General features: G+C 38.4%; 1 protein-coding gene across 1 annotated transcript in view; it reads right to left on the bottom strand.

The window, feature by feature from the left end:
- The window catches only part of TAF4B (TATA-box binding protein associated factor 4b), a 127,533-nt gene extending 115,647 nt beyond the window's left edge, over positions 1–11,886 (bottom strand). The window contains exon 1 of the mRNA XM_037032241.1: positions 11,088–11,886. Within this exon, the coding sequence (XP_036888136.1) occupies positions 11,088–11,430 (343 nt within the window). The 5' untranslated portion in view covers positions 11,431–11,886. The remainder of the gene's footprint in view (positions 1–11,087) is intronic.
- Positions 11,887–13,050: the final 1,164 nt, after the last annotated feature.

The raw sequence follows: 13,050 nt of genomic DNA, 5'->3' as shown, positions 1-13,050 counted from the left end.
GATAACCTCATAGCATTTCATCCCAAAACAGCTAAATACGCATTTTTTCTAAGGGCACGTGGAACATTTTCTAGGATGAACTTCATGTTAGTACACAAAATAAGTCTCAATGAATTTAAGAAGACTAAAATCCTATAAAGTGTCTGCTCTGACCATAATGGTATAACACCAAAAATGAATTACAATGAGAAAAATTGAAAAACACACAAAGACATGGAGGCTAGATAACATGTTCTTCAACAATGAATGGGTTAACAATGAGATCAAAGAAGAAATCAAAAGATAACTTGAAAAAAATGAAAATGAAAGCACAACAACCCAAAATCTATGAGACACAGAAAAGCAGTCCTAAGAAAAAAAAGTACAGGCCTTCAAGAAACAAGAAAAATCTCATATAAACAATCTAACTTTATATTTAAAGGAACTTGAGGGGGGAAAATAACAAACAAAACCCAAAATGAGTAGAAGAAGGAAATGATAAAGATCAGAGCAGAAAAAAACATAAAAGGGTCTAAAAAAAACACACCAAAAAATCAATGAAACCAAGAGCTAGTTCTTTGAAAAGATAAACATTGAACCATACTCATCATGAAAAAAAGATGGGAGACCTAATAAACAAAATCAGAAATCAAAGAGAACTAGAACTTCCAGCCAAGGTGGTGGCATAGATAGACACACTTCGCCTCCTCGCATAACCGTAAGAAAGATCACAACTAACCTCAAAACAAAAAACAACCAGAACTGCCAGAAATCAAACTGTGTGGAAGTCCAACAACTAAGGATCTAAAGAAGAAATGCTCATCCAGATGAGTAGGGGGGGGGCAGAGACGTGGAACCAAGGCAGAGAGGATACAGTGTGGCGGCAGTGAAGCAGCAACTGGTAGAACAGGTGGTCCCACATTCATGTGTGGTGGATAAAAACCGGGAAGAACACCTGAGGAGCAAGTGATCCCAGCCCCATGTCAGACCACACAGCCCAGGGTTACTACATCCATGAATAAAGCCTCATAACTTCTGGCTGCAAAAAACCAGTGGGAGGGTGGGGCAGCAGGAAAAACTTCCAATCTCTCAAAAGAGTACACATAAAGGGCCACCATGGTACTAGTAGGTACCAAAATCCACCAAGACAATAACTAGTGGGGTGCCAGTCACATATGGGAAGTGGGCAAAGTGACCGCAGATGGGGCAAGGGCCGAGCAAAGGGCATTGTTCTCTCTCTGACGCCCAGCCCTGGCAATACCTAAGGCCCCTTACTATATAACAAGCACACAAAGAAAGGGAGACAAAGCAGCTCAACCTAATACACAGAAAAAAAAAACAAAACACAGGGTGGCTGCCAAATTGAGGAGACAAAGAAATATGGCCCAAATGAAAGAACAGAACAAATCTCCAGAAAAAGAACTAAATGAAATGGAGATAGGCAATCTATCAGATACAGAGTTTGAAACACTGGTTATCAGAATGCTCAAAGAACTCACTGGGTACTACAATAGCATAAAAAAGACCTGGGTAAAAATGAAGGCTGCACTAAGTGAAATAAAGAAACATCTATAGGGAACCAACAGTGGAGGGGATGAAACTAAATAAAATCAACAATTTGGAACATAAGGAAGAAAAAAGCATTCAATCAGAATAGCAAGAAGAAAAAAAAATTAAAAAACCAAGGATTGAATAAGAAGCCTCTGGACATCTCCAAATATGCCAACATCTGAATATTTAGGAGTGCCAGAAGGAGAAAAAGAAGAGAAAGAAATTGAAAATTTATTTGAAAAAACAACAAAGAAAGTTTCCCTAATATGGTGAAGGATATAGACATACAAGTTCAAGAAACACAGAGACTCCCAAACAAGTTGGACTCAAAGACCACACCAAGACTCAGCATAATTAAAATGACAAACATTAAAAATAAAGAATCTTAAAAGCAGCCAGAGAAAAGCAGCGAGTTACCTACAAAGGAGTTCCCATAAAACTGTAAGATGATTTCTCAAAAGAAACTTTGCAGGCAAGAAGGGCCTGGAAAGAAGTATTCAAAGTCATGAAAGGCAAGGACCTACATCCAAGATTACCCTACCCAGCAAAGCCATCATTTAGAATGGAAGGGCAGATAAAGTGTTTCCCAGACAAAGTAAAGCTAAAGGAGTTCATTATCACCAAGCCCTTATTGTATTAAATGTTAAAGGAATGCATCTAAGAAAAGATCAAAACTATGAACATTAACATTACAACAAACTCACAACTGTCAACTCAATCTAAAAACAAAAACAAACTAAGCAAACAACTAGGACAGGAACAAAATTATAGATATGGAGATCATATAAAAGGTTATCAGCAGGGAGGTAGAGGGGGAAGACTGGGGGGAAAGGTACAGGGAATAAAAAGCATAAATGATAGCTACAAAATAGACAGGAGGAGGTTAATAATAGTGTGGTAAATAGAGAAGCCTAAGAACTTATATGCACAACCAAAGGACATGAATTAAGGCGGGGGATTGCTGGAGGGATAAGGGTACTGGGTGGAGAGAGACAAAGGGAAAAAGAAATTGAAGCAACTGTAATAGCATAACTAATCAAATATACTTAAAAATAAAAAAAAACCTCCTCATCCCACATTCCCCTGGTTTCCACCCAACTACTGACTCCCTGAGGCTGCCTATTTTTACCAGGGCAAAACAACAATAAGCTATGGAACAAAAAAGTTTATTCTGAAGATACAGAGTAGAATTTTTTTTAAAAAAGAGAAGCAATTACTGACAACAAAGAAATACAAAAAATTATAATATCACAAACTATATGCCAACAAATTGGACAATTTGGAAAAAATGGATAAATTCCTAGAAATACAATCTTCCAAAACTGAATCAGGAATAATCAGAGAATCTGAATAGACAGATTGTAACTAATGAAAATGAAGCAGTAATCAAAAAACTTCCAACAAAAGTCCTGGACCAGATGGCTTCACAGGTGAATTTTACCAAACATTCAAAGAAGAATACCTATCCTTCTGAAAGTATTTCCAAAACTTCAAGGGGGAGGACTCCCAAGCTCATTTTATGATTCCAGTATTATCCTAATTTTAAAACTAGATAAAGAAACTACAAAAAAGGAAAATTATCGGCCAATATCCCTAATGAACATAGATGCTAAAATCTTCAACAGTATTGACAAACTGGATCTAGGTATACATTAAAAATATACACTATGATCAAGTCAATTTATCCTAGTATGTAAGTTTGGTACAATATCCACAAATTAATACACTTGATATACCACATAAACAAAATGAATGATAAAAATCACCTGGATCATATCAATAGACTCAGAAAAAGCATTTGACAAAATCTAGTACCCATTTATGATAAAAACTCTTGACAAAGTAGGAATAAAGGGAACGTAATATGACCTCAACATAATAAAGGTCATATATGACAAACCCATAGCTAGTATGATCAAGTCAGTGGGCAAAGACTACAAGCATTTCCCTTAAGACTGGGAACAAGGCAGGGATGTTCATTTTCACCGCTCTTACTCAACATAGTACTGGAAGTCCTAGTAACACCAATTAGAAATAAATAGGTATCCAAATTGAAAAGGAAATAATAAAACTACAATTATTTACAGGTGACACCAAAAACCACAGGAACTGATAAACTCAATAAAGTAGCACACTACAAAAATAAACATCCAGAAATCAGTTACATTTTTATACACCAATAATGAACTATCAGGATGGGAAACTAGGAAAACAATCCCATTCACAGTTGCTTCGAAAATAATAAAATACCCAGAAATAAATTTAACCAAAGATATAAAAGACCTGTACTCAGAAAATTATAAGAACAATAATTCTTATAATTCTTATAAGAATTATAATTTTCTTATAAGAAAATTATAAGAACTAAAGAAGATACAAATAAGTGAAAGTATATACCATGTTCATGGATTGAAAGAATTAACATCATTAAAATGTCCATATTATCCAAAGCAATCTATAGATTAAACACTTCTCCAAAAAGAACATATACATGCCCAACAAACATAAAAAGATGCTCAACATCACTAATCATCAGAGAAATACAAATTAAAACTATAATGAGATACCACTTCACACCAGTCAGAATGGCTGTTATCAATAAGTAAACAAGTGTTGTTGAGGACACGAAGAAAAGGAAACGCTTGTGTACTACTGGCAGGAATGCAGATGAGTGCAGTCAGTGAATGCATAAATAAGTGAAACAGCAAAACGATGTTTCTCTCTCCTCTCTCTAAAAAATTAAAATAAGAAAAAATGGAACCGCCACTTCTGGGAATTTATCCAAAGAAACCTGAAACACTAATTTGAAAAAATACATGTACCCCTATGTTCACTGCAGCATTACCAAGATTTGAAAGTAGCCTAAGTGCCCATCAGTACACAAGTGGATTAAAAAGCTGTGGTACATTTACACAACGAAATACTACTCTGCTGTCAAAAAAAAAGAGAAGGAAATCATACCCTTTGTGACAGCAGGGATGGACCTGGAGCATTATGCTCAGGGAAATAATCCAGCACAGAAAGACAAATAACATATGATTCTGCGCATATGTGGAATTTAATGAACAAAATGAACTATAAATAAAACAGAGACAGACTCATAAATAGAGTCTGACAGCTATTGAGTGAGGGGGTTGGGTGGGTGGAGGAACTGAGAAAAAAAAGAAAAAACTCATGGAGATGGACAGCAGTATGGTGACTGCAGGGGCAGGAAGATGGAGTAGGATACGGAGGGTGGCGGGGGGGGTGGGGAGGGTTGATAAATGGTGATGGACAGAGACTTGACTTGAGGTGGTGAACACACCAATATAGTGTAGAGATGATGTGTTGTAGAATTGTGCACCTGAAACCTGTATAAAACCTGTTAACCAGTGTCAGCCCAAAAAATTGAATAAAAAGGAAAAAAACAGAGGAGCCATTCTCCATAACATTACCCAGTAGATCTAGCTAAGACAATGAAGGTGGCTACACTAAATGGCTGGTTTGCAATGTAGATAAAACACTTAAAATGTAAGAAGATGCCATCTAGGACTTTCACAACTAGAAAGGACAAGTGAAATGGTTTCAAAGTTTCAAAGGACAGGCTGATTATCTTCTTTGGGCCTAACGCAGCTAGTGACTTTAAGTTAAAGCCAAGACTCACTGACCATTTCAAAAATTCTTGAGAATTATGTTGAATCTACTGGACCAGGAACAAAAAAAAGCCTGATGACAGCACTACTGTTTACAGCATGGTTTCCTGGATAAACCATGCTGTAAGCCAACTGTTGAAACCTGTCTCAGAAAAGATTCCTTTAAAAAAATTATTGCTCATTGGCAATGTTCCTATTTACCCAAGAGCTATGATGGGGAAATACAATGAGATTAATATCATTTTTGTGCCTGATAACACAACATCCATTCTGCAGCCCATGTATTAAGGAGCAATTTTGACTTTCAAGTGTTATTATTTAAGAAACATATTTCATAAGCCCTGGCTGGTGTGGCTCAGTGGATTGAGTGTCAGTCTGAGAACCAAAGGGTTGCCGGTTCAATTCCCAGTCAGGGCACATTCCTGGATTGCTGACCAGGTCCCTGGTAGGGGGTGTTCAAAAGGCAATCACATTATGTTTTTCTCCCTCTCTTCCTCTCTCCTTTCCTCTCTCTAAAAATAAATAAACAAAATCTTTTTTTAAAAAGAAAAAATATATTTTATAAGACTACAGCTGCCATAGATAGTGCTCTGCTGATGTAACTGGAGATGGGGAAATACAGCAAGAGAACTAGAATTATTTAAGTGAAACCTAAAGATGTGACTGAATTACTGCAGACTTATGATAAAACTTCAACAAATGAGGAGTTGCTTCTTATGCATGAGAAAAGAAAATGGTTTCTTGAGACGGAATGTATTCCGGTGAAGACTGTTGAAATGACATCAAAGGATTTAGAATATTATATACACTTAGTTGATAAAGCAGCAGCAAGGTTTGAGACAACTGACTCCAATTTTGAAAGAAGTTCTGTGGATGAAATGCTATCAAACAGCATCACATGCTACGGAGAAATCACTCATGAAAAGAAGAGTCAATCAATGCAGCAAACTTCAAAGGTGTCTTATTTTAAGAAATTGCCACATGCACCCAACCTTCAGCATCCAGCACCCCTATAAGTGCTATAAACATCAAGGCAAGATCCTCCACCAGCAAAAAGACTATTAGTCGTTGAAGGCTAAAATGATGGTTAGTATTTTTGGCAATAAAAAATTTATAAATTATGTTAATGCACACTTAAAAGACTATACAGTATAGTATAAACATAACTTTTATACACAATGAGAATCCAAAAGATTCATGTGACTCATTTCAATGCAGTATTCACTTCATTGTGGTAGTTTGGAACCAAATCTGCAATATATCCCAGGTATGGCTGTACTACAGAGAATAAAGAATTGAAAAAAATCAAAACAAATGTTGGTTCTTTGAAAAGATCAACAATACTGATAAACCTTTACCTAGACTGTAAGAAAAAAGGAGGCAAGGCTCAAACTACTAAAATCAGGAATGAAAGAGAGGACATTGCTACCAACCTTATAAAAATACGATTATATATAAGGGAATACTAAGGACAACTGTAAATCAATATATAAATAAGTTACATGAAATGAACAAATTCCTAGAAACACAAAGTACTGAAACTAACTCAAGAAAACTGGCAACCTAAATAGACCTCTAACAAAGAAACATACCCACAAGAAAAGTCCAAGTTCAGAAGACTTGACTCATGAATTCTAAGGAACATCTAAGGAAAAATAATGCTAAATCCTTTAGAAACTCTTCCAAAAAATAGAAGAGAAGATGTGTCAACTCATTCTATTACCCTAATACCAAAACCAGATAAAGACATTATAGAAAAACTAGAGACCAACATATTTTATGAACATAGATATAAAAGTTCTCAACAAAGTATTAGCAAACTGAATCCAGCATCATATAAAAAGTATGAAACTCTATAACCAAGTGATATCTCAGTATGAAAGGTTGGTTTAAATATCTCAACATTAATCACTGTAAAATACCCTATCAATAGAATAAAAACCAAAAGCACCACATGGTTACACCAACAGATGAAGAAAAAAGTATTTGACAAAAATCTGACACTTTTTTTAATGATAAAAACACTCAACAAAATAGGAGTAAAATGAAACTTCTTCAAACTTATAAAGGGGACCTACAAAAGACCCACAGCTAACATCATACTTAATGGTGAATGACTAAATGCTTTCTTCCTAAGATAGGAACAAGACAAAGATATCTGAGATGAGGAATGAAATATGGACGCCTACAATTATCACTTCAGTTCAACATTGTACTGAGAGTTCTAGCCAGGGCAATTAAGTGAGAAAATGAAACAAAATACATCCAGATTAGAAATAAGTAAAACTATTTGCACTAATATAATCTTGTATATAGAAAATCCTAACAAATCCATGAAAAGAACTATTAAAACTAATAAACAAGTTCAGGTGGGAAAGCAGATACAAGATCAATATATAAAAAGTAACTATTTCTATATACTTGCAATGAATAAGAAAACAATTCCATTTACAAAGGATCAAAAAGAATAATATACTTCAGAAATAAACTTAACAAAATGAGTACAAAACTAATGCTCTGGAAACTACAAAATGTTTTTGAGCAAATTAAAGAAAATATAAATAAATGGAAAGACATCCCCATCACTGAAAGACCTAATACCTAACTCGCAGGATTGTTAAAGGGATCAAAGGAGATAATACTTTTGAGGGGGCGGTTCATATTTTACTTGTTCTCAAGATTTTATTTACTTATTTTCAGAGAAAAGAGAAGGGAAAAAGAGGGAGAGAAACATTGATGAATAAGCGAAACATCGGTTGGCTGCCTCTCGAAGCCCTCAATTGGGGACCCGGCCCACAACCCAGACATGTGCCTTGACAGGGGAATCAAAGCAGTGACCTTTGGTTCCCAGGCTGGTGCTCAATCCACTGAGCCACACCAGCCTGGCAGGATAGTTCATACTTTAAAGTTACCAGTAATAGTTGTTACTAACTCCAAAAGGTCCATGATCCATACTTCTTTTTTCGACTAAGAACTCAAAGTATCACTAGGAGATAAGATTAGAATAGCAGCAAATAGACAATAGCTCAGTAGTTCCCCCTTTATCCACAGTTTCACTTTCTGCAGTTTCAGTTAACCAAAGTGAACAGCAGAACAAAAATATTAAATGGAAAATTCCAGGAATAAACTATTCTTAAGATTTAAACTGAACACCATTCTGAGTGCATGATGAAATCTCACGCCTTCCCATTCTGTCCCCTCCAAGACCCGAAAAAGGGCTGCACGAAGAATGAAGTGCCAGCACTTTCACCTGAGGGATGACTATCCGTACACTGACTAATGCAATTGACATGATCAGGGTTAAGTTGACTCCACAGCCTTTGAAATCCAAAGAGGCAGTGGCGCACAAGATGAGCACTGAAAAGAACAGTCTCTCATTTCATGAAACCCATCAGCATCACTGCGACAACTGTGCAAGCTGATGACCATGTAATACTCCTCTGATAAACCCGGACAGAAACAAGAGGCACTAGCTTATCGAGGAACTGGTTCGGGAATTTGAGAAAGCAGATGCAAATCCTATGCCACCTCTCAGCCTGAAGAATTGATGAAAAAGGACTTCAATGGTCTCAGCAGTAACTTTCTGTACAGTGTGACTGGCAAACAGAATTTATCAGAGTTTATGACATAAAAGAAATAAATAAGTCCTTGCTCATTGATAGGAGAGACACAGAATAGGAGACACACAGAATACCACAAAAAGAGCCATAGTCTGGCCTAAAATCCCACATCTTCACAAAGAAGGCTGAAGAGGTTTTCCCAAAAACATTAAACACAAGAATAACTTTCAGAACTTTACTAGTTTCTTTCATTTCTTCACAAGTACCTCCCCCTTTTTTGTTCCGGCCTCTGTTAACCTATAAAAACCTGTGGTGCATATTTATATCTTTAAACAGTTCTGTTCACAGAGGAAATTCTGAAGTAAAGAGAAAAAACAAATACTTAAAACTATCAGTATACTATACTAAAAGAATAAGACCAATAAAATTAAAGAAAATATCACTGAGTAATCAATTGCTAATGTTCAGTATATAAAAGAAATGGTATGAGAATCATAACCTTTTAAAAATGTTTATCAGTGCCTCCATTTCATCCTTCAAACTATTGGTTTATCTTATTCTGCACCAATGAAAACACAAATGTTAGTATGCTCTTCTGCCATACACCAGCAGAAATTTCCAAAAGCTGCTTCTCAAAAGCACCTTCCCACCTTCTCTGTAACTAACAATTCCTAAAGGCAATTTATCTCCTCTCTTTTACGGGAGTTTCTCCATGGTTGACAGTGCAAAACGTGTTAGTGCCATAAATCCTTAGGCTGTGGTCCTAGTTTACTGCTATTAGCTCTCGCAAGTTTCAGTCTAGTTTCTCCATGTTTTAAAAAGATTGGGCTCTAAAACTTTACACATCACCTTTTAGCCTGATACTCAATGAGAAATACTGTACACAGGTGCCAAGTGGTAAGCAAATGTTGTGGAAAGCATAAAGTAAAACAGTCTTGGATTTAAATTCCCTCTGACGCCTATGCATTTTGCTTTGGGTGAATTATTGTTAGAGAAATGTTTTATTTGCTACCTACCTATTATAACCAACAAACAAAAGAATATAAATAATGTATTGAAAGTGCCTAGCCCTGAATAAGTGATCAGTACACTCTCAATAAGTGATCAGCGAGTTTTCACTCTTGAAAGTTCTCTGGTTCTCTTTTAATATTTATTATTTCAAAATATTAGTATTTAATATTTTTATTATTTTAAATAAAAATATATTTAAAATATATTTTTTATTATTTCTAGACACTTCAGTGACTAGACAGGCATTTAGTTTTAAGAAATTAGGGGGTGACTTCATTCAACACATTCATAACTATACGAAAGTATGCAAGATGGCAATTTAGAACTAGCAGAAAACATATCCAGTGATACGCACAGCTTAACAACTGTATATACCCATGTACCACATAAAACTGAAACAGAACTTTTATCAGAAGTGAAGAACATAATCTTTCTGCAATGTTCATGACCAAATAGAACATTAGCTACAAAAGAGCCCCATCATTTTGCTAAGGGATACCGAAATCGTTTAAATCAAATGTTTTGACTTCTTTACTTCTTTGGCATGTCAGAGTTCCAATTACTGCTGAGCAAAATTCAATCCGAGGATTGTGAGATGTGCTTTCTCCCCCATCTACTGAAACCCCAAGAGACTTTCATTTAAGGAAACCAAGTAAGAACACTCAAATATCCTTCATCATATTTATAATATTTAAATGACCCTTGCATAAATTATGAAACACAGTCCAACAGAGTAAACTCTAGGATAAAAAGAAGTCGCGTAATCATAAACTGAGGCATTCACAGCCTGCTATCACAACCGCACTGCTCTGATCTACTTGTCAACTCTGGCACTTTCTCCCTGGAAGAGGGACTCTTCTAATCGCAAGTTACATCACACATGTAAAGACTGTGCACAAAGCAACACTACTCCTTTCTCGTAGTATAAAGCAGTAACCTTGCTTAAATTTAAAATAGCTTTTTCTTAACACCCAAGAATCTTTTAAATACCCTTTTTGTTAACATCGTAATGTGTGTGGATATATAAACTGATCCTTTCTCCAGGTGGAAATAAACTTAGCTATACTTCCCCAAGTAGGAGTCAGTGCCTCAAAGGCCTTCCAGAATATGCTGCTCCAGCTTTTACCATGTCACGTAGGGGAAAAATTATTTACTTTATACATGTAAAGAAAAACTATGCAGTAAGGACTCAAAGAGGCTGTATCAATTGCCAAATCACTGTCCTGCAAAGCCAAGATTATGAAAGGCTCTCTTGGCTGAGCTATTTTTGTAAAGCTACCAGCAAGAAGGCGCAATCCGCGCCTGTCACCGCTGGCTGGGCAGATGGATAAACTGGAAAAAGTGATCAACATACCTGGAGGAAGCTGCAAATTTGCAGGCAACTGGATTGTTGTGGTGTTGGGAGCTTTCACGGCGACTATCTGAGGAGCAGGCAGCCGAGGGCCGCTGCTGAGTTTAGGAAGAGCATTGACAGGAGCCACTTTGGTCACTAAGGTCCCCACGGGGGACCGTAGGGGCTGGGACACCGTGGACTCCACGCAGGCATTGACAGGAGCCTTAGTCACTGCGCCCAGGGCCATGGGAGTGCTTCCCACCCGGGCCGGCAGAGCCCCGGCAGGAGCCCCGGTCAGGGTCCCGGAGGAGCTCACACCAGCAGGGGGAACGGCGCCGGCCGGTTCCGTGAGGCCCGCGGACATCCCCCAGGTGGATCAGTGGCAGCTGATGCGCTTGCGTTCCGGGATCACGCGCGAGCGGAGGCTTGACAAGCGGCAGCCGACTCCAGTGAAGTTCCGGCTCCACAGCATCGCTAGGAAGAGGTGCAGTGGCCACGACACAGAAGTGAATGACAGACGCCGGCTAGGAAGCAGAACGCACGCGTCCGAGACCTTCCTACGGTCCGCCTGGCCCCGCCGGCAGCAATACCTGCTCTGCCGCTTCCTCAGTGGCGCGCTCCCACGTGCGCTGCCTCAGCCCCGCTGCAGCAGCGCTCGAGGCTGTGCGGCTCCCGGAAGGGGGTCACTTTGGCTCTCACCACCCAGACTAACTCTGCGCCGCGCTTACCCGTCCAAAATTTCAAAACCACAAACCCGAGCGACCCAGAGGACCTCAGGCACGCTCAGCACTTCTCAGCGACTTTACCCCGCCAGCCATGTTTATATAGCCACGCGGAGACCTCGCGCACGCGCACAGGCCACCGTCTCCGCCCGGGCTTTCCCCGGAATCCAGTCTCCCGATTGGCCAAACACTGGGATCGCGCTCGTGACGTCACTAGGGACCGCTCCAGATGGGGCGTCAGAATCTTCCTCCGAATCCGGAGTCTAGAGAGGCCGGTTGAGGAAAGTCTAGCGCGTGGGAGGGGCAAGCCGAGCTTAGAAAACTGCGGCATCCGCGTTCCTTTCTTAGGTATTCCCAGTTGCGTGTATCGTAAAAGCCAAGATAAGACTCTCTACAGGATTCTACTTTATAAGCAAGAATCGTGGGCACTGGACAATAACTAAGGTGGGGGGCACTGGGGGGGCAGGGCTGAGAATGTAAGAAAACTGTACTTGAACAAGAATTAAATAAAAATAAAAATTTTAAAAGAAAAAAAACAATCGTGGACACTGATTTTGGAAAACAGTAATTCAGTAAAAATTCGATCCCGCTTCCTCAGTGTTTTTATGCTGGCTTTTCTCTAAAGCGCTGCTAAAATTAGCATTACAATTAACATTGTGAATTTTTAATGTCCTTCCCCCCCCTTTTAAATGTTTAAGAATATTGCGTAGTCTGTAGATGTGCCTATTCTCATGTAATTTTAGAGTTGAGCTGCCCCAAGGAAAATTTTTTCCTTCGTGCATTTCGAAGGGAAAAAGATTTCGAAAGATTTCTGTCTCCTTGAAAGAAGGGACAGTGTCTTTTGACCTCTACACCTGCGGAACACTCAGATCTTAGGTGCAATCCTAGATATTCCTCGGGTAAGTTAAAAGTGCTTGCTGAATGAATCAATAGTCCAGTCACACAAGGAAAAACTTGCCCCTTACAGATCTCTACAGAGAAGATGTCTTAATTTCAGGCTATTGCAATAATATTACACGTTTGTAGGAACTGACACTGAACTGAAGGAGATTTTACAAGTGCACAGGCAACCTGACATTTACAGCTTCTAATTTTCTTCCTCCTTGTTAACTCTGATGGACAGGATCTACTCAGTCTTTACAGGTTTACTGTCTCCCACATCTCAATAAGTCCAAATCAAGAACCTGTCTATGACCCAAATCAGTCGCATCCTTCCTATTCCATGAAGACCTTAGCTTATCACTTACCTTCTAGAAAATTCC

Source organism: Sturnira hondurensis, unplaced genomic scaffold (genome assembly GCF_014824575.4).
Source record: "Sturnira hondurensis isolate 20B ecotype Veracruz unplaced genomic scaffold, ASM1482457v3 Scaffold0001872, whole genome shotgun sequence".
NCBI lineage: Eukaryota > Metazoa > Chordata > Mammalia > Chiroptera > Phyllostomidae > Sturnira > Sturnira hondurensis.
This window is presented reverse-complemented; position numbering and strand designations above follow the sequence as displayed.